General features: G+C 36.5%; 1 protein-coding gene across 4 annotated transcripts in view; it reads right to left on the bottom strand.

Annotated features, from left to right (window-relative positions):
- The window catches only part of LAMA2 (laminin subunit alpha 2), a 379,619-nt gene that overhangs the window by 160,296 nt on the left and 198,991 nt on the right, over positions 1-20,332 (bottom strand). For all 4 annotated transcript variants that reach the window (XM_083831898.1, XM_083831897.1, XM_083831896.1 and 1 more), the window contains exons 13-16: positions 12,923-13,024; positions 12,213-12,424; positions 5,843-5,954; positions 1,780-1,893 (exon numbers count right to left, since the gene is read on the bottom strand). In XM_083831898.1, coding sequence (XP_083688024.1) covers positions 1,780-1,893; positions 5,843-5,954; positions 12,213-12,424; positions 12,923-13,024 — 540 coding nt within the window. The remainder of the gene's footprint in view (positions 1-1,779; positions 1,894-5,842; positions 5,955-12,212; positions 12,425-12,922; positions 13,025-20,332) is intronic.

The following is a 20,332-nucleotide window of genomic DNA, read 5'->3' as shown; positions in this document are numbered from 1 at the left end:
TCAGGCAGAACATAAGAAATACAGAATGCTTGATAACACACATAGATTAAAGTACATTTTCAGCAGGTTATTTTCCACTTCCATCTCAGTGCTGTTGTGAATGCACCAGCACTCTTTGAAACATCGAAAGGGGGAGCTCTACTATCTCAGTCAGTAGTAGTTAACAGCAGCTGAAAAGTGCAAAAGCACGACAGTATGCAACTCTACAGCCTTCTTTCACATCCGGACTGGTGTTAGAGAGAAAAATATATAGAGAGAACTTGTGTAAGGGCTAAAACTTGAAGGCACAGAAGCAAGCGATCTCAGAATTCCATCTGACTACGCACCACTAAGCAAAACAGTCAACAGTTACAATATGTCTTAAACAGGATTCTCCCTCTCCTTTCTTTTCTGTTAACTGATTTTATCCCACACTGATGTTATAGACATCAGAGCTGGAGGCTACAGTAATTACATTAATGTAATAAATTCTATCTTTGTCAAGAAACACAAATCCCTATTACCCTAGTGATGGTAAATATTTTCATTGCATATAAGTGAAGGATTCAAAACATGACTGTCATGTCATACACATTTTTTGTCCTAGGCACTTCTTTAAGGCTTACAGTATAATTAAATTGAGAATCATTTTTAGCTTCTATTCATGAAAAAGCAATTTGAAGAATTCACTGATCCAGACATTAAAGATGTCTTGTTTTGTACAGCAATGCAATTAAACATCTTGTATGGGGAAAACAGGAAGACCAGCAATAATTCTAAATGCCAAATTACATTGAAAAAAGCCTGAATTTTCATTTTGGACATTTCCCAGCTGCTTTTTCTTAAGGAAATAAAAGGGAACATTTAGAAACATGCAGAATACCAAGTCTGCTTGAAATTCTGTGGGGAAATGAGAGTATGATACCCCACTAAACTGGCAAGAGCTCAAATTGTGTTTCTGCAAGACTAATGAAATGAGAAGTGTTGTTTCAAGCTTCATGCCATATCAGACAATGTAAAACTAAAATGCCCTTGAGTTAATCAGAACAGTCTATTCAGCATAATTCGCCAATTCCAAAAGGCTACTGAATGGGCTGGAAATAGTGGTGTACTGGTATATTTGCTGTGGATAATATCACAGATTTAATTGCTGAATTATTAGGTAACTCCTAATAAAATCTCCATATCCTATAAGAAAAATAAGTTGATTTACCCAAATGATATACTTTTATTATTTTATTTTATTATTTTAATATATTTTTATAATTTATTTTTAATATATTTTAATATATTTTATAATTTATAATATATTATTTTATAATTTATAATATATTATTTTAAATATATTTTTACAATTTATTAAGTATTTCTTCAAGGTTACTAGGAATTTAGATGAAGGAAGCCATAAACAATATCTCCATATCATACTAGAAAAGAATTTACTAAGTTATCTGCTACATTCTATAAAATGTAGCGTGAAACACTGCAGAAGACAGGAGGGGGAGAAAATTCTTGCATGGAAGAATATGGACACATTTGTTGTTTTCTACATGCCATATACTATTGATTCTATTTCAAAACATAAATCATATGTAAATAAAAAACTGTATTTTGTTTAATTGTAGAAGAAACCATATCTTGGCATAAGGGGATCCTTAAGTTCAGCAACAGTTCAACATTAAGATCTCTGTTTTTTTCTCCTCAACTATTCCAGGTCTCAGAGGTGGCTAATTCAATTGCACTTCCATACTGAAATTATGTTGATCATGTTCATTAGGTTTCCCTTATAGCGACACTTACCAGGCATTCCCCTGTGATATCATCACACATTTCTGCATGACCAAAGCATGTACATGGTGCACAGACTCCACCAAAAATTGTGCCATTCACACGCCTGTGTCGAGGCCAACAATACTGCAAGGGAGATAACACATTAGGTAAACAGTTAAACAACTTGTTTGAATGGAGAAAAGAATGGGATTTTGTAAAATATAGTTGTATTTGATACATGCGCACAAAAATACGTGCTTGTCAAATGAATAAGAAACACCAACATTTCTCTAGAAATCTGTTCTTCCTGGTGCTGTGGCTTTGCACTGACCTTAGCATTATTTGTAGGTGTGAGATTAGAGGAAGCCTTAACTTGATTATTCTTCTGAAATGGTAAAATAAAGCAGAGGAATGAAGAACTGAAATATGACAGCATCAAAGCAAGAGGTACAAACTGAAAACAAAAGCCAGAAGGCAAAATATTGAAGGAGAGAGAAGGAGAGAAGAAAACCCCAAAACAACAAAAAAAACTTTTCTGAGCAGCTCAGCTGCAAAGAGCAATTAAAACACCATTTAGTCTTTTCTGTTTGGAGTCTAATAAAAAGCTACACTGAAATAAAGCACAGGCTAAAAACAAAGCTACCCTTTTATTTACAAATTGTTTCTTAAATATAAAGTACAATCATTTCCCTTTAAGAAGGTGAGCTTTATTTTCATTTTTTATTTTTTTTAATGTTAAATTCAAATCAGTATCAAATCCATGGATAGTTTTTTCTTAGGAAAGGTGACATCATACAACGGTGATTTATCAGTGAAAATTCAGCTATTCCATTTCTTCCTAATACGATGTCAGGTAGCAGTCTTCCTTACTATATATGTCACAAATGGCGTTATAGTTTTTGCAAACTATTTTTCCTCAATAAGACTACTCATGTGATACAAGGATTTTGCATAATGGAAAAAAGTGCATGATATAGTGTTGACCTTCAGAAGCACCTAGTTAATACTAGAGAAAGTAGCTTTGTAGTGATAGAATACTGAAAATATCAGCTAATAAAGAAAATCCCTTCCCCTTCACCACTCTCTCCAAGAGGAAACAAGGAGATTCTCATTTATAAAAATACAGACAATGTCCATTTTTGTCTAATTACTACAAAATGTGTAAGTAATTTGTAGATTAATTGAAAAGACTTTTAAAAAGAATATTTTCCTTTTATTTTCCTTTTTGTTCCCCCCCCCCCCCGTCCCCCCCTTTTTTTTTTCATTCTTGGTCACATTCCTAACAAAACATAAATTCTAAAACTTAAAATTCAGAGTTATAAAATCCAGAAAAGAAAAACAGGTTAGCAGAAAATGCTCTATTTTTTTCTTCTGTGACATGAGATGCAACTCCCTGTTTCTTTATAAATCTACCGTAATCTTTTTCAGTGATTCTGCAAAGAATGATCTTATGCACAGATAAACATAATATTGCACCACAAAGGACTCCAGAAGTCCCTAATTCTAAATGGCTTAGACATGGAATGTCAACAAAAAAACTTAAAACAGACCTAAAATAAAAGTTTACAGATTGAGATCTTAAGAAAAGAAATGACGTCACATTTAAAAATCAGGAAAGTTCTGAGTTGTCTGATCATCTAACCGTTCTGACCATCATAGTGGTGCAAGTTAAACAAAATTTCTTCCATAGGGAAAGTAAAAGAGTTGATAGAAAGGGAATAAATCTAGTAGAGAGGAGCAATTAGACATAAAGATTTTGACAAATAAAGGTCAGAAGATTCACAGGAGTAGAACAAAGTAAATACCACAAATGAGTTCCACCAGTATTTGAAATTTAAAATTTTATCTGCTTTACCTAAGCTCATGTAATTATGTGTACAGTTCTCAGACATACTAGCAAAAACATAACAAATTTATTTTAACAGAATCTTGTAGAAAATGAGTTCAAAAATTGTGCAATGGAACAATATTAAAAGAGACAGCATATTTTAAACAGTATTGGTTGTTTTTCGAAGACTGATCATGCCAAAACATTCATATCAAGAAAATAAGGAAATAATGGTTGTCTTTAGTGCTGCAGCAACTATGCCAGATACCACAATATTATAACACAGGAAACAAAGACATATATTACATTTTAAGAAGAGAAGATGAAAATGAAAACCTGCATAAAATCAATAAAAATAAAACTGTGCTAGACTGAAACTGGAACAACCAAAGTGGTGGCAAAGGACAACAGTGTTCAGAAGAAAAAAAAATATACAGTATTCTAAATAATCCCACATCTTCAGTTTATCATTGCATATTCTCAGCTGCTAGTTTCCCTGCAAATCTAAAACTTTGCCTTTTTTTTTTTGCTTGTCCTTGTTATAAAAAGCAAGCCATCTACTCAGAACACAAAAATATTTCCACATTTTCATCTATCAAGCATAACTGTTGCACATATATGTTGAACCTCAGCTACAAAAGACTTATGAGAAATTAATTCAGTGAATAAAGGCATGGAAATGAAAAATTTTAACTGTCTTGCTATCCTAAAATAGGACAGCTTTGTCAAATGGAATTTCTGAACTGTTCAAAAGCGCTCTGAAATTCAGTAAGTGTGCTTAGGCAAAAGTCTATCACATCTTTTTGGTCTTCATTCTTGGGAAGAAACCCAACATAGGGAGGTAGGGAATACAATTTGTTTAGTTCAATAGGTCTGCAATAGCAAGCAGTCAGGGCAGGCACTGAAGAGTGTCCATACTCACCACTGCAGAGACTTTGAAGTTGCAACTACTATGTTCTTTCTATTTGGGTATATGATCTTAAACACGTATCACATTTTAGGAACTGTTTTGAATTGGACAGAAGGCTTAGCATGAAATCAAAAAATCATAGAATCATTTAGTTTGGAAAACTAAATCTTAAAATCATCAAGTCCAACACAATGTCAGACAGAAAATTTCAGCAACACGAGGTCAGGAATTCTACCCATGCCCTACAGCTTCTACAGCAAAAGTAGACACTGAAACATCTGCAGACAGAGCCTTTCATTTGTTTTCTTGCAAATCACAGCTAAGTCTTAACTGAGGTGAAAAATGGACAAGTCCAAAAAAAAGTGTGAAGCACAATGACTGTGTCCAGCTTTTTATCTCAAATAACTAAACAGACAATCGTTAGACTTCAAATTGATTTCTCAGCCACAGTAGGCAATATTCTCTTATTTTTTTCCTGTCTGTACCACTGTGGAAGTGTTAGGAATATCCATTAATTGCTTCCGGTCTTCTTTCTAGATTAGTTTATCTAGCCCCAGCAAGAAGCAAACGCATTTGGCATAAAACTACACTCTAGGCCCTAAATATCACATATAAGCATTGAAGATTTTAAAGAAAAAGAGAGTTGACAAGCAAATGCCTAGAGTGCCTGTGTAAATGGCATACCGTTTGTAGTTTTGTGAAGCAGAGCATCTTGGTGTTTGAAGCTATTTCCTCAAAGGCAGATCTTTTGAAGATTATCCAAGCTATTCACATATGAGCTAGTTAATCTTATGTGTACTTGTATGAACATACTGTGTGCCAGCTAATGTATCTGTGGGAAAGTGTGCATTTTCTGAGTATGTGTATATGTTATTATCTGTAATGGGACCAAACTAATGGGAAACAATCCTCATGGGAACACACACATAATCCTCAAAGACTCCAAAGTCCTGGGAAAAAAAATGAGGCAACTCAACTGCATTACCTCAGGTAATTTGTTCCAGCTTTGTTGTGCACAGAACACATTAACTGCAATTCTCCTAATTTTAGGAGAATCAATTGGCTGAAGTCCAATTGATTCAGCTGAATTCACTGAAATGCGAATACTGTTCGCACTTCCTTTTGTTAAGAGAAATATATTCTTTTCATAACCACAGAGGTGTAAAACTCCAGATTCCAAATATTATCAAATGTAATGAACTACTACCTAGAAATAAAGGTAACTAGACAAGCTATACCAAATTTGTAACAGGAATGGACAGTTCTCTTATTACTTTATATCAACACAGCGATACTGGTTGCTTATAATTATCACAGTTTAACACAATTGATCTAGTCTGCATCATGATACTCACCTCACATGAGGTACCATCATACCCTGGGGGACAGTCACATAACTCCACTGCAGATGCCACCTTTCTCCCAGCTGAAGAGTGGTCAGCAGCTTCAATACTAACACCATCTAGTCTGGATGTAACAGAAATTAAACTGTTAACACAGAGAATTAGGCAGAAATATATGTGTACCTGTATGCAACAGTGTATACGGACATTGTTTAGCTTGCTTACTTTTTTTCTGTTTAAAAATAAGGAGGTTTTCATAGTCATCTATTTCTTCCTGAACTACGTCTGTAGGCTTGTTACTATTTTTGTCCATCATGTGAGGGAGACTATGGTCAGACATACATTGATAAAAATAGATAAAAATTTCTCACAGCACTGTATCAGGAGAAGGAAGGCTATTCCTGTCCAGCAAGCAGCATGTTCCAACTTGCATTACAGCTGTATATAGAGAGAACTTGACACCAAGCAATGTGTTCAAAATTTATAAACCACTACTCCCGCTTTCTAAAATATTACATTACTTATCTTTGGTTATCAGATATTTTTATGCTGGAGAGCTGGCCTCTGTAAAAAAGATTTCATCTCTGTCCATAAGGGTCTAAGTGTTATGTACATGGAATAAAACCTTCTACCATATATATTAGTTTTCCCAATGACAGAGAAGAGATGGATGGAAAAATTTCTGCTTAATGTACCATCAAGAATCAGAGGACAAAAAGGAAAATTATTTATCTTCAAATTTTTATAGCCTAACAAGGATATCACCAGTACTTATGGTAGTAGCAATTAGTCCTACAACTCGGAACTTCCATCATATAACTTTAGGGAAAGGAAGATGGGAAAAGCAAGCCAAAAAGTTTAAAACAAAAAACAAAAAATTGCTCTAAAAAAGAAATTCTAGAATTCTCTCCCCTTGTTTAGACAAAAAGTAAACATCAGATTTATTAAAACTAAACAAAAATTGAAGTATTATTAGAGACAAAAAAAAAAAAAAAAAGATAAGCTTACAGGTAATATGAGTCAGCAATGAGTGAGCTATGAGCCAGCAACGTGCCCTTGTGGCCAAGAAGGCCAACGGCATCCTGGGGTGCATTAGGAAGAGTGTTGCCAGCAGGTTGAGCGAGGCGATCCTCCCCCTCTGCCCACACCTGGAGTATTGTGTCCAGTTCTGGGCTCCCCAGTGCAAGAGGGACATGGATCTACTGGAGCAAGTCCAGTGGAGAACTACTAAGATGATGAGGGGACAGGAGCATCTGTCACACGAGAAGAGGCTGAGAGAGCTGGGCCTGTTCAGCCTGGACAGGAGAAGGCTGAGAGGGGATCTCATCAATGTGTATAAATATTTGAAGAGAGGGTGTCAGAAGGATGGGGCCAGACTCTTTCCAGTGGTGCCCAGCAACAGTACAAGAGGCAACAGGCACAAACTGAAGCACAGGAGGTTCCAGCTGAATATGAGGAAACACTTCTTTACTGTGAGGGTGACAGAGCACTGACACAGGTTGCCCAGAGAGGTTGTGGAGTCTCCTTCTCTGGAGATATTGAAAACCCGCCTGGATGCCATCTTGCGCAACGTGCTCTGGGTGATCCTGCTTGGCAGGGGGATTGGACCAGATATCTCCAGAGGTCCCTTCAAACCCCAGACATTCTGTGATACTGTAATATGCAAGCCAGATGTAGTTTACCTCAACTAACTCAACATCTAAGGAAACAAATCGGTTTTGAAGATTTAATTTGTATAAGAATTCAGAAGGAACATTAGGGGATTATGACAATCATTTGACATTTTCACTCACCAATCTTAATGGAATGTTTGATTACTAGAGCTTCCTGAAAAGCTTCTTCTGAAGTCTCTTTCTGCAGAAAATACCTTTCTATCATGACATGCATTTTGTTAAAAACTAATCCATTTTCTTTGAAAAATGTAAAACAAACTATTTTTTTCCATACTAAGGCATTAATCTTTTGGCTGCCAAAAAAAGCTGAAAGTTGTTTGAATAACCTTGGCTAAGAAAACATCCAAGAATAATATTTTGTTGTTACTGTAGTGGGGGCAAAAAAGGTTAAGACAGGATATCTTCCTACTTGCCACGACTGGGTATACAACTGGGCTTTGGAGGGACTACCATTGAAGATTATGCCATTAGAAGCTTGAATCTAACCTGTTAATACTAGAACCTCTATAAAAGGCTCTTGAAACTATTTTGAGAGAATAATGCCTGTTCCTATCCAGATCTTCAGTAAGATCTCTCTCACTTTTCAGTATTTCTCCTTCACTCCATTGCTGCATGCTTATTTTTCAATTGTCCTGGTGAGCTTTCCTTACGGTAAGTTAACACATCTCTAGGATATTAGATATCAATGGTGATTTTAAAAGAAAAAAAAACACTAATAATTTAAGGAGAAAAATATGTAAATGAAGAACCAAACAGCCAGTAAAAGGCCAAGTTTTACCTATCCTTTGAACTACAGCTACTAGTCCCTCTCAGCTAAGTAACGGATCTTGGAACAAAGAGAAGCATTTACACACAGAAACAATCCAACCAGTATTATCCCACATTTGTATTCACTGAATTGTTCCAATTTTCATTAGGTTCTGCTATTCACTAAATGGGATTTTAATGTGTTCAACAGCTTTTAGCATTAACAGTTACTCATTGAAGAAAGCTGCAGTGATTTTTTTTTCTCCCATTTTGATGTTGCAATTTCGATTCCTCGATGCCATTCTGCATTCATTAAAATACATAATGCTGGCAGTAATGGGGCACTAGATCCTGGAGATGCATGAACAATTTGAGATTTGACATCAAGACCAAATATTTAAGCTGACTGTTACTGTCAGCAGGCAACTGTTGACTTCTAAAAACAAACAAGATTAAAAGGGAAGGGGACGTTTCAGGCGGTATCAGCATAGTTTACTGTCTGCTATGCCAGGCATCTGAATCACATTAGCTACATAAGGCACATGAAGTACTGACCCAATCATTGCTCATTTGTCTTGAAGCCAATTCTGTATATGAAGGTAAACCCTCTGCCTTTCCTTCCCTCTTGCTGCTTGCATCTAGCACCAATTCTACACACAGCTGCAAACAACCCACTGTCTTCGGGACCACTTCTACCATAATTCCCAATGGCCATCAGAGCATCTACAATATTTAACATTATTGGCCACTTTGCATATTAAACCTAAAGAAACAGTGCTACTAAGCTTTCTTTGAAGCACAAACTAACAATATTACATTAAATAAAACAATACAAGAGATCTATCTTTTCCTGGCCTGTTGCTTCTACCACAGATGGACTCAATTGCAACAGTTTAGAAAATCTGTCAAGTTTGAGCAGGATTTCTCAATTTAAATCCAGAAACTGTAATCGCATTCAAATAGATTGCTACATTTCTGTGTTCACATTTTTTATCCTACTTGATCATCTAAATGAAAGCCTGCCCATTTGAGGAAGCTGCCTAATTATGCCATAGAATGATAACAACGTTCTAAGCTTAAAATGACCCACAAAATTTTCTCTAAACATGTTGAAGTCTAACTCACCACTACTGCACTAATATTGTTTAATAACTATTTGAAAATGCTAATATTTAGCTAATGTTTTTAGTGTGTTAAACTAAACAAGGATGAAAAGGATAATCTTTAAGTTAAAGCTCTTGCTAACTTGAGAAAACTCCATTGAATTCTCAGGTTTCTTCCTACAGAACTGCAAGAAAGTTGCTTAGTCTTACAGTGCCTCCATTCTGGTACAGAATTATAACAGCAGTGCTTATTCTAAGTACAGATTATAACAACACCCTTGGAAATCCTTACAAATATATGGATGCTTCATTATACATATTGAAAACTTTCAGTATGTAAATGAACAGGTTGCTAAATAAAGCAATCTCAAATTAGTATATTGCATAGTTCTGCTGATGATTTGAAGAGGAAATTGTCATCCCTGAAGGATCTAATAACCCTGTAATATTTCTGTCTCTCTGCCAGACCTTCTTTATTCTCTCAGAGACCTTCTTTATTCTCTCTACCTGTTTAAAAAAAAAAAAAAAAAAAGGAAAAAAACTGTTCATATCATCTTATCTACTGAAGTTTAGTTCTACCTTATTTCTTTGGCAAAAATGTCTTCCTTTGAAGCCCGTCAACAGTAGTCATTAATAAGCCTAAAATATCGCAAAGAATTTTCTCTTCATAGAGTCTGGACAGTAATCCCAAACCCTGTAGTACTAAGGGGACAGAATAGTGAGAAAACAGTTGTTTTTCATGATCTTAGAGATATCAGCATATCTTTTTGCCTGGTATGTTTTAGCATGAGTTAAAATCAAACAGACAATAAAAAAATCAGTGCTGGGACATACCCTGAAGATCAGTAATATGCCTACAAAAACAAATCCGAAATTGTGCTGGATGACAGTAGGTGCTGTTGCTGCTATATTATGTGACTTAGAGCATGCACTGTTCTACGATTTAACTCCTCCCAGTAAATCCCACCCTGATTGGATTCCTCCAGTGAAATCAAAGATGAAAAATCCAATTCATTTCATTGTGACTAGAATTTCATGCCCTATCTTTTGTCCCACTTAACTGCAATGAGCACACCCTGACAGCAATCAATAAAATGTGTTTAGAGCAAACTGTTTTCAGAATCTTCTGGTTATGCTGATGGTAATCAATGTAATACAGTTACCATTGCATTCTTCTCTGATAAAAAAACATCGGATTGGGGACTGCTAGAGATTATCAATAATGTAAAACCACTTCTAATAAACAAGGTACTCCTCAAAATTCTTCTTCAGTACTTTCTCCAACCCCTTTTTAAATCATTGTCTTTAAGGGACATTTCCTAACCGTAATGTCACTACATCTAGAAGATGGTGGCCACTAACCTGCAAAGCATAAATTATATGTAAGTCCCAGAGCTCATCATATGAAGAATATTTCCAAGACATGCTTTTGGAAGGTTACCTATATGACATTCCAAAGGCTGAGTATGAACTTTTTCGACTGTCCTTGAACACCATGGTGGGGAAGTTCTGTGATATGGATACAAGGGATTGCAAGAGTTTGGGCTAATGACCAAATGAGCAAATTAGGAATCAGTTTGGCTCAAATTCAAGATACCCATGATTCACAAATTTATTTACAGAGATGTAATGCACAATAATAAACCACAGAAAGAGAAGGAGATTCGAAGAAACGTATTCTTTTTGCAGTGAAAAAAATATACACTGATAAAGTTCAAATCAGAAAACTGCGTGCTGTTAAGAAAAACTGTCTTTCAGTTTAGGATGTATTTTAATTACCTAAGTATTCAAACAATTGTTGGATTGCTTAAGAAATTTCACAGTAGCAAAAATGGTACATATACTTTCAACAAATAATCACTAAAGTGCTATGAACTCCCTCCATTCCAAATTGGCTCACACCACTGAATCAAGTGATGTCTATATTAGAGAACATTTCAGGTTTCATGACTTGTGAGTAGAAAGCCACTATGTAATCAATTCTGTTGCACATAATAAATAAATAAATAAATAAATAAATAAATAAATAAATAAACACCCACTGCCACCACCACCACCAACAAAAAAACCACCCACAACCATTCAACCATTATTTATGCCACTTAGCTATTAATGTATAGATAAGAGTGCAATTACACAGTATCATGACAGAGGCTGTTTTTTAGTCTACCTGGAGAATTTGCTTGTGCACTTGTGAGAATTTTAAATGTAATATGAGCTTCATAGGTTCAACCATGCTGCAGCCACTAAGATAGAACTGCGTCATCTCATATAACATCTTTCATTTTATCAAAAGGCTCAGAAGAGTTCATATGAAATCATGGTTCTAAGCAGTCCAAGCAGCAATCTGACATAAACCAAGGAAAAGACTTTGGGATTAGCCACTTCTGCGTGTGGTACTTGTTAAAAAGGAGAAAACTCCCCTCTAGCTGTTTTGTCAGTTTAGAGACTTGGAATATTCTCTGGTTCACTGTTAATGTGGCACTGTATGTTCAATAAATTGGGAAAATATATAATTTCTTAACTGAACATGTCATCACTGCATTACATAATTTACCACATATATGGGAATTACAGTTTTCACAAAATAATCATATTTATGGAACTGTCTGTCATTCATGTATTAACAGTCCATCTGATTTCATTCTCTTGCTAGGCTTATTCTTCCTGTTGCCTCCTCGCCTCCTCCCTATCCAAAATGAAAAAAAAAAATCTTCTTGAACATGTAAATAAATGTTATTAATCTCATGATAATAAATTAAAGGCTGTTTTAAATTACATCAACTTGGTTCTCTGAAGAGAGGAAACTAGTGTTTTGAGAAGCTGCCTGTAACAAATTGACACGTTTCCCACATTTACCTGTAGATGGCATTCATCCCATAGCTGTATGTGGCTCTTATGAGGATCCTCTTCACGTTTGCAAGGATAGTCATGAACTCCCTCCTGCTGACTGGCACATCAGTGCCATGCACAAAGAAAGATTCTGGTTTCAGCACAATTTCTTCAGTGTGCACTTCAGAAGGCTGCAGGCGAATCCCCTCTTTTGGAGTGCTGATTCTCAAGTCACGTCCCTAGACAGAGCCATAAGAGAGAGATTTACATACGAAAAAAAATGTTAGAAAAAAATCTCTATTACTGCAGCCAGCTGGGGTACAGGATTTATCAAACAATATATTTTAAAAGAATAATAAATATCGGGAATAATTTTCATCTTTCATAAACTGAAATGGGCTTGCCAGATAAAGTAGAAAGTCAATGCAAATTCATACAACCCTGAGCAGCACAGAACAGGTATGCTGAAAGAATAGGAAAGGATTAACTCAGCCAACCACAAAGGATATTGTTTTATAAGCTATTGCAATATTGTTGGATGGTCCTTTAGATGCAGGAGATTTTAGTTCTCTGAACCATGATGATTTTCTGATACTAAAAATTAGCTGAAGATACGTGCACCCTACAGTTTTGTGTTCTCAGCCAGGCTTCACATTGAACATCTGAAGAAGCAGTCAATTTTCTTCCTTTTTTTATTTTTATTTTTTTTTTGGTGGCTGAAAATATAATCACTTTACCTCTATGATGACATCAGATTGGACCATCAATTGAGCTCTCTCTTCTTGTTTTGTGAAGTCATAGGAGACTGTAAATTTCAGAAGTCCTCCAGCAGCTGTCACCTGTGGAGAAAAAAAATACAGGAAAAATGCAATTAAGTAAAATTTAAAAGGTTTTAACTGTTCAGGGGCAATTTCCTCCAGTGACAGCATTTCCAGGAAATAGACATTTAGTGTTGCAAAACCGTATGCAGATATCTGGGGATTACAGTCCTATGGACCATTCCCTTCTTGTTCAAGTGTCTAGAAATCATGCTCAGTCAGTTTTCTTCTGTGCCTACTGAAGGCTGTAAGTTCCCCAGACACACAGGCTAACAAAGTAATCAGAAACAGCCCTGAAATCTATGCAAATTTCCACTTGATACTGACATTAGGTTTTCAGTGCAATTCAGCTATATGGTTCTCATTTAGGCTGAGGCGCTACATCAGCAACCTGAGCAACCTTTAAAAGATTCAATAACTTTAATATTGTTGATGGGCTAAACTACCAAAAAAAAAAAAAAAAGACGGGTGATGTTTTTCTTAGAATGAACTGCAACCTAAAAGAAAGTAAGAATTTTCCCTCATGGAGTCAGATAAATTTACTTAAAAAGAATGTTCCAGTCCTTCCTTTCAGTTTGATTCAGCTTTCAGAGCAAGAGGCCATTAACCAGACTATTTCAAGTCATACCAATGCATTTTTTCCTATGTTCTTTAGCACCAAAAGCCAGGGCATTGACACTATAGCTTTGCCATGAAAAATTGAAAAATGTAAATCAGTTTTAGGATGCAAATCGAAAACTGCAGACTGGAATGACAGTGTTCAGTACAAAACCAGGCTTTTTTGTTTATTGTTTGGAAATAGTATAAGTAAATCAGAGGTTGAAAGAACTATGTTTTGCTTTTTAAATGCATCTGTCTCATACTTCAGTGCAATGTCAGCCTCCTCTCAGAGACTATTAAAATCACAGGGATCCTTCTGCCCTTCCAGGGCATACTGCTGACCACAAAGCAAACTCATGAGGCTTCTGTGAAGAGAATAATCTGATTATTCCCAAGGACATACTGTGCTGTCTCTTGTTCATCATACTAGATGGCTGGCACACAGTAACAGAAAGCAGTGAAAGTCATTAACTTAGTAATGTGTTATATTGTGATATTTCTAACTTAAGGAAAAAAAAATATATATGTCCCAGTATTTAAGGAATGGAAATCAACTAATTTTGAATTTTACATTAAGGCAGAGAAATCCATGAACTGCATCCAAGGCTGTAAAACCAGCTTAAAATCAGAAAATTCACTCTAATTCATAATCCAAAAGCAGGATGTTTATCTGCATAATATCCAAACCCGTTAGGACTAAGAAGCTACATTCTGCCTTCAGAATGACACTCCTTAGACACAACTTTTACTGCATTTTTTTGGTTTGCCTGTGGTCAAGGTGTAAAAAATGGTTTATAGCTCTAAGAGGATGGTAGAAAAATTATTTGAAATACTGCAAGAAGTATTTGGAATTGCTTTTGATGTTAGACAAACATTTTAAAAGAATACCTTTTTTCAGAATTTTATCACTTCTGTTTCAAGTTCAGACTAACTACAAGAATTCAAGAAAGTGAAAAATACAAGGAAAAGAAACATAGTCTGGTTTCAGGAAAACTACAAGAATATGTACCAAGACAGATTTACTTTTTCCCAACTACATAACCATCAGCTTATTAACTGAAAAGTACAACACAGGGATTTGCTAGGTTGAAGAGCGGAGGGGAGGGGAGGGCAGGGGAGGGGCGAGGAGGAGAGGAGAGGAGAGGAGAGGAGAGGAGAGGAGAGGAGAGGAGAGGAGAGGAGAGGAGAGGAGAGGAGAGGAGAGGAGAGGAGAGGAGAGGAGAGGAGAGGAGAGGAGAGGAGAGGAGAGGAGAGGAGAGGAGAGGAGAGGAGAGGAGAGGAGAGGAGAGGAGAGGAGAGGAGAGGAGAGGAGAGGAGAGACTGTGGTTTATAATAAATGCAGACAGAAAACAGTCAACAATATAAACATTGGACAAAAACTTCTAGAAAGGGGTAGACAAATAGACAATAGTTTAGAGAAAGCAAGGACTTAGAAAATATGACCAATAGGAAATGCTAGATGAAAGGTGTTTGACCTGTCTGGAAAAGAGAAAGCTAAGAAAGTATAGGAAAACAGTATACCAGAATGTAAAAGACTGGAAAAATAAAATGGCCTTTTACAAACGTGTCAGAGATACTCTAGGTATGACACCTAGTAGCTGGAATATGACTGGGAAGTCTCTTGAGGTCTCTGCTAGCCCTAGCAGTCTGAATTTCACAGCTTAAACTGACAGGATTTGCATATCACAAATAGGATCATACAGTAAAGTCAAGGTCCTAAAATGGCACTTAAGAGAGTTTCTGGTAGCTCAGAACGTATATTTACCTTATGTACTGTACAATACCAAGGTGGATAAGAAAAAAACCTAACTTACACAAAGCAGAAAACACTGCCTTCTGAAATTGTTTATCAGGGTCATTCCCTTCCTCTGTGTATTTGAATTACAAGGTTGTCCAAAGAAGGTCAACAAAGCTGGTGAAGGGCCTGGAACACAAGTCTTATGAGGAGCGGCTGAGGGAGATGAAGTTGTTTAGCCTAGAGAAAAGGAAGCTCAGGGGAGACCTTATCGCTGTCTACAATTACCTTAAAGGAGGCTATAGCGGGATGGGTGTTGGTCTCTCCTCCCAAGCACCAAGTGATAAGACAAGAGGAAATGGCTTTAAGTTGTGCCACGGGAAGTTTAGGTTAAATATTAGGAAAAAATTATTCTCTGAAATGGTTGTGAGGCATTGGAACAGGCTTCCCAGGGAAGTGGTTGAGTTGCCATCCCTGGAAGTATTCCAAAAATGTGTAGATGTGGTGCCCAGTGACATGGTTTAATAGTGGACTTGGCAGTGCTAGGTTAAATGTTGGAATAGATGATCTTTGAGGTCTTCTCCAACTTAACTGATTCTATGATTCAGTCACAGGCTAAAGTCAGATGTCAATCCACATGCTCCATAAACAGTTATGTTTCATCTAGTGCAAAAATACTTTTCACTGATTTGACTACAAAGGCAATATGGAAATTGAAGCACCTGTGAGATCACTTCATTTTCATGGGAGACTGTTGTTCTCTGTACCACCTGACAATTCTGACTTCTGCCTCAAGGACGGTCATCTGAGGCCATATCAATACCAAAGAGAACACAGCATAAAACTTTGCCTTGCTGGTGACAAAGGCATGTATTGTTGAAACCAGAATAGCTGACTAAAAATGTTAAGGAAGTTCCACAGAATTTCCTTTGTCACTCCAACCTGTTTGTACATGTATATATCAAATATTTCTCCCAGCTCAGCAGGCAGAATCTATGTGTTTAAGGAGAGTTACAAACTCCTCAAGAAATACAAATACAGGAGAGAGAAATCACAGTTATCTTAATTCTAATCCATCAAGTTTCTGGTAGATATTTTATTTATGTATTTGTTTATTTTTTTATTTTTTTCAGTTAACTGTACATGTACGTTTGCTTTATATGCTCTTAAAGAATATAACCAGAGAGCAGAGAAGACTGGGTATGATATTCTGATAGCTGCATTCTGGGCCAGCCAAAACGCTCTGAAGAAAGAGAGAAGGCTCCTCTCCTGGGAACAAATGCTCATGTTCAACAGGAAGAAAGTTGGAGGGCAGGAAGAAGCACTCTACTACCTTGTGTGAACAGCACATTGATGTTATGCCTGTCACAATAAAATCACTTTTAAATGCATCAGAGTCTTAATGAGTTAGACATCCAAACCTTTTCCTCAGTACCAAAGATTGTGAGATCACTTTTATTTTTTTTTTCTGAGAAACATTTTATTTTTAAATACTGATGTTATAAAAACTGCCACAAAGATTATCAGAGCGCCAGAGCATCTCTCCTATGAAAACAGGCTGAGGGAGTTAGGGTTGTTCAGCGTGGAGAAGAGAAGGCTCCAGGGAGACCTTATAGCGACCTTCCAGTACATAAAGGTGGCCTACAGGAGTGCTGGAAAAGGACCCTTTTTCAGGGAGTGTAGTGACAGGGAAAGGTGTAATGGTTGTAAACTAAAAAATGATAGATTTAGATGGGATAGAAGGAATAAATTGTTCACTATGAGAGTCGTGAGGCACTGGTAACAGGCTGCCCAGAGAAGCTGTGGATGCCCCATCCCTGGACATGTTCAAGGCCAGGCTGGATGGGGCTTTGGGTAACCTGGTCTAGTGGGAGGTGTCCCTGCCCATGGGAGGGGGGGGGTTGGAACTGGGTGGTCTTTAAGGTGCGTTCCAACCCAAACCATTCTATGATGCTCTCCCGTGGTCAAACAGCTTCGTTTAATAAAAGGTATTCAGGCTGGCCAGATTCAAATGATAAAGAATGGTGCAACTACAACTAAATAGCTAACTACAAAGAATAGAGCATTAACTAAGATAATCTGGCTAGCTAGATGGAAAACAAACAAGCACCATTTTCAGAGGAACTACAAAGGACCCGTATAAAATATGCAACTGACATATATGGAAACTACATTCAAGTTTCATCAGATGATGACACTGAAAGAAAAAATGGGTTTCCCTCAGAAAGGGAAGAAGGAAAAAATATTCCACGATATAAGGATGGAATTAGATATCTAAAAGAACACAACCTCTTAAAATCCCTACTGGTTGTATATCTCAAAGAGACCAAAAGTATTATCGCTACTAGTCTGCAGTGCCTGTTGTTTTGAGGATATATATAACTGGAATTATATCCAGTTTTTAAGTAGGAAACTATTAAAATTCCATCTTCAAACAGACTGCAGAACTTGACACTGACACTAGAGGCGATGCATTCCAGGACACCATTGAGGCAATACCGGACCATGAACATTACATTCAAAACATAAGAAAGTTTTTACATCCAGTGAAACACCAATGGAGGACTTTCAAATCATCTCAGTTCATATTTATAGTTAAAAAATAATGTAAAGACATAAAATACATTTCAGAAATGAATAAATTATTACACGGTAAGTGTATTATTGAAATAACATGCATGCACCTTGCTCATATGTTTAGTAGCTAAATTTGTATTTAGCTCAGAGAGGCTTTGATCTCTGGCCTAATCCAAGGGAACGTGAAGCCTTCAAAACCAAAAGTAGATTACTGCATTAAACTAGATTTAGACCAGTACTCACTCAACCCCAGACTTCAGAAATGAATGAAATAAGACACCAGCAAATATCAAGAAGTTGGACAATCTTCTCCATCTACTGTTAATGTTCCCATCAGAAATATAGTCACTGACACTTCCTACCAGAGAGACAAGCGTTACATGGAGAGTTAATATTTTTATTAGACCAATATAGCTGTAATACAGCTATAGAAAGGTGACATGCTTTTGGAAACACAAACTTTGCTTACTATTACATTATTGTCTAGATATACATTAGGACTATACCAAGTGAAGAAGTGTTACCAGAAAAGAAAAAAAAAAAGAGAGAAAAAGAAAAAAGAAAAAAAGGTTTGCAAACATGAATGGGCAGAACATTTCAGGTGGAGAATGCTAAAACACATACCACTGAATACAAAACCAAGGAGACTCATGGCAAGCTGCTGATAGTAAATCATGGTTCTAAGAGGTGATATTTTTTTATTCTAGAAAATCTACTCAAAGCAGACAAAAAAAAAAGTTTTCTGATGTACCAATGAATGTTCTTTTGCTTACTGTCCTGGTTATGAGAAACTACACAGATGCTCAGTTTTTCTGTGGCTCTATGATATTCCTGGTGGCAATATCTACCACTAGATGCAGTGCTTGAAGGTAATGAAATCACATTATATACAGTTTAACATTCCCTGCTAGCCTTCTTGGATTTCCATGCTATACAGCAGCAATAAAATGTTGAAGTTTATTTGGACTCTTTCACCTTCACAAACTCTCTAGGTACACATTTATTTTATGACACAGATTTCAGCAAATATAGAGATATTTGCCACCCAAACATCAGGTCTAACTACATGAAGGAAAGAAGATTGCTCCCTGTTTATTTTCTGTAGCCAATTTAGTACAAAATTGATTGGCACCTGTGTAGTTATGATATGATTTGACAAGGTGGTGAACTAACAATTTACCATCTTAACAGATGGCTCTAAGTGTATACGTGTTCTTCTGAGCAGCCCACTAACTGCAGCAGGGAATGGTCAAAAGGCTGCTTTTCCTAACTTAATTCACTTATGTCTAAGGGAATATTCCATTGTTAATCCATCCCTCATCTGGATTATTATCTTCTTTAGGAACAAGTCTTGGCTGCAAATTTATGATTTTTAATTGGGGTTTGTTGATCTGGTTTTCATGCTGGTTGTAGAGTGAGGGAAGGCAGCAACTAGAAAGGAATTCCAACAGAATCACCACCAAGAAAACATCAAACTTTTATTCATTTAGTAATAACTCTCAGTAAAGATTGCATGATTTAGTTCTACTCAAGATCCAATTAGAGATTAAATAGACTCTCCTCTCTTAGACAGACTTGAATTTATATAGGATATAAAGGCTCTTCTGAGCCGTCAGAAATATTCTGAGCCTTTAGTAATATTTCAGATAAAAAAGGGAGCAGAATAATCATGTTCCATTTGAATGACAGTACAGTTCTGGCTAGCTTAAAAAAAAAAAAAAAAGCCACTTTTTTTTTTTTCATGGTGAACTTAAATTTTTCCACTGAAAGAATGGGCTCTTTCCCCCGGTTCTCTTTGGGGAGTTACTGTAACACCTACTGCATGAAATATGACAGCTAGTTCAAAATCATACAGTTTCATTGCTTAAGTATACTCAAAATTCTTCTATATAAATTGTATAAATTGATGCTACATTCTAGTTAAATTCATTTATTCAGAATACTGCCTTAGAAAAATTAATGGAACAAGGAAGAAATAAGCTTACATAAAGTAGCCTGACTGCTATATTGCTTGGTTCAGTGGCTTTCCATAAGTGTTTTTCTACCACACTGAACCATTCAAAGGGGAAACCAAGCATTTCAAGCCATTCACTGCCACCTCCAATTTCATGAAACAGACTACTGATAACAAAGACACACTCTTACAATAAAAGATTTTCAACTTATTCTCTTCTGGAATCCTATCAAAAATGTTATGATACAGCCTCTTTTTTTTTTTTTTTTCTATTTATTTCCTTTGTTTGTCACAGAATGGTTAAGGTTGGAAGGGACCTCTGGAGGTCACCGGGTCCAACACCCTTGCTCAATCAGGGCCACCCAGAGCAGGGTGTCCAGGACCATGTCCAGGCAGCTTTTGAAGATCTCCAAGGAAGAGACTCCACAGCTTCTCGGGGCAACCTTTGCCAGTGCACATTACC

Source organism: Anser anser, assembly GCF_964211835.1.
Source record: "Anser anser genome assembly, chromosome: 3".
Lineage (NCBI taxonomy): Eukaryota > Metazoa > Chordata > Aves > Anseriformes > Anatidae > Anser > Anser anser.
This window is presented reverse-complemented; position numbering and strand designations above follow the sequence as displayed.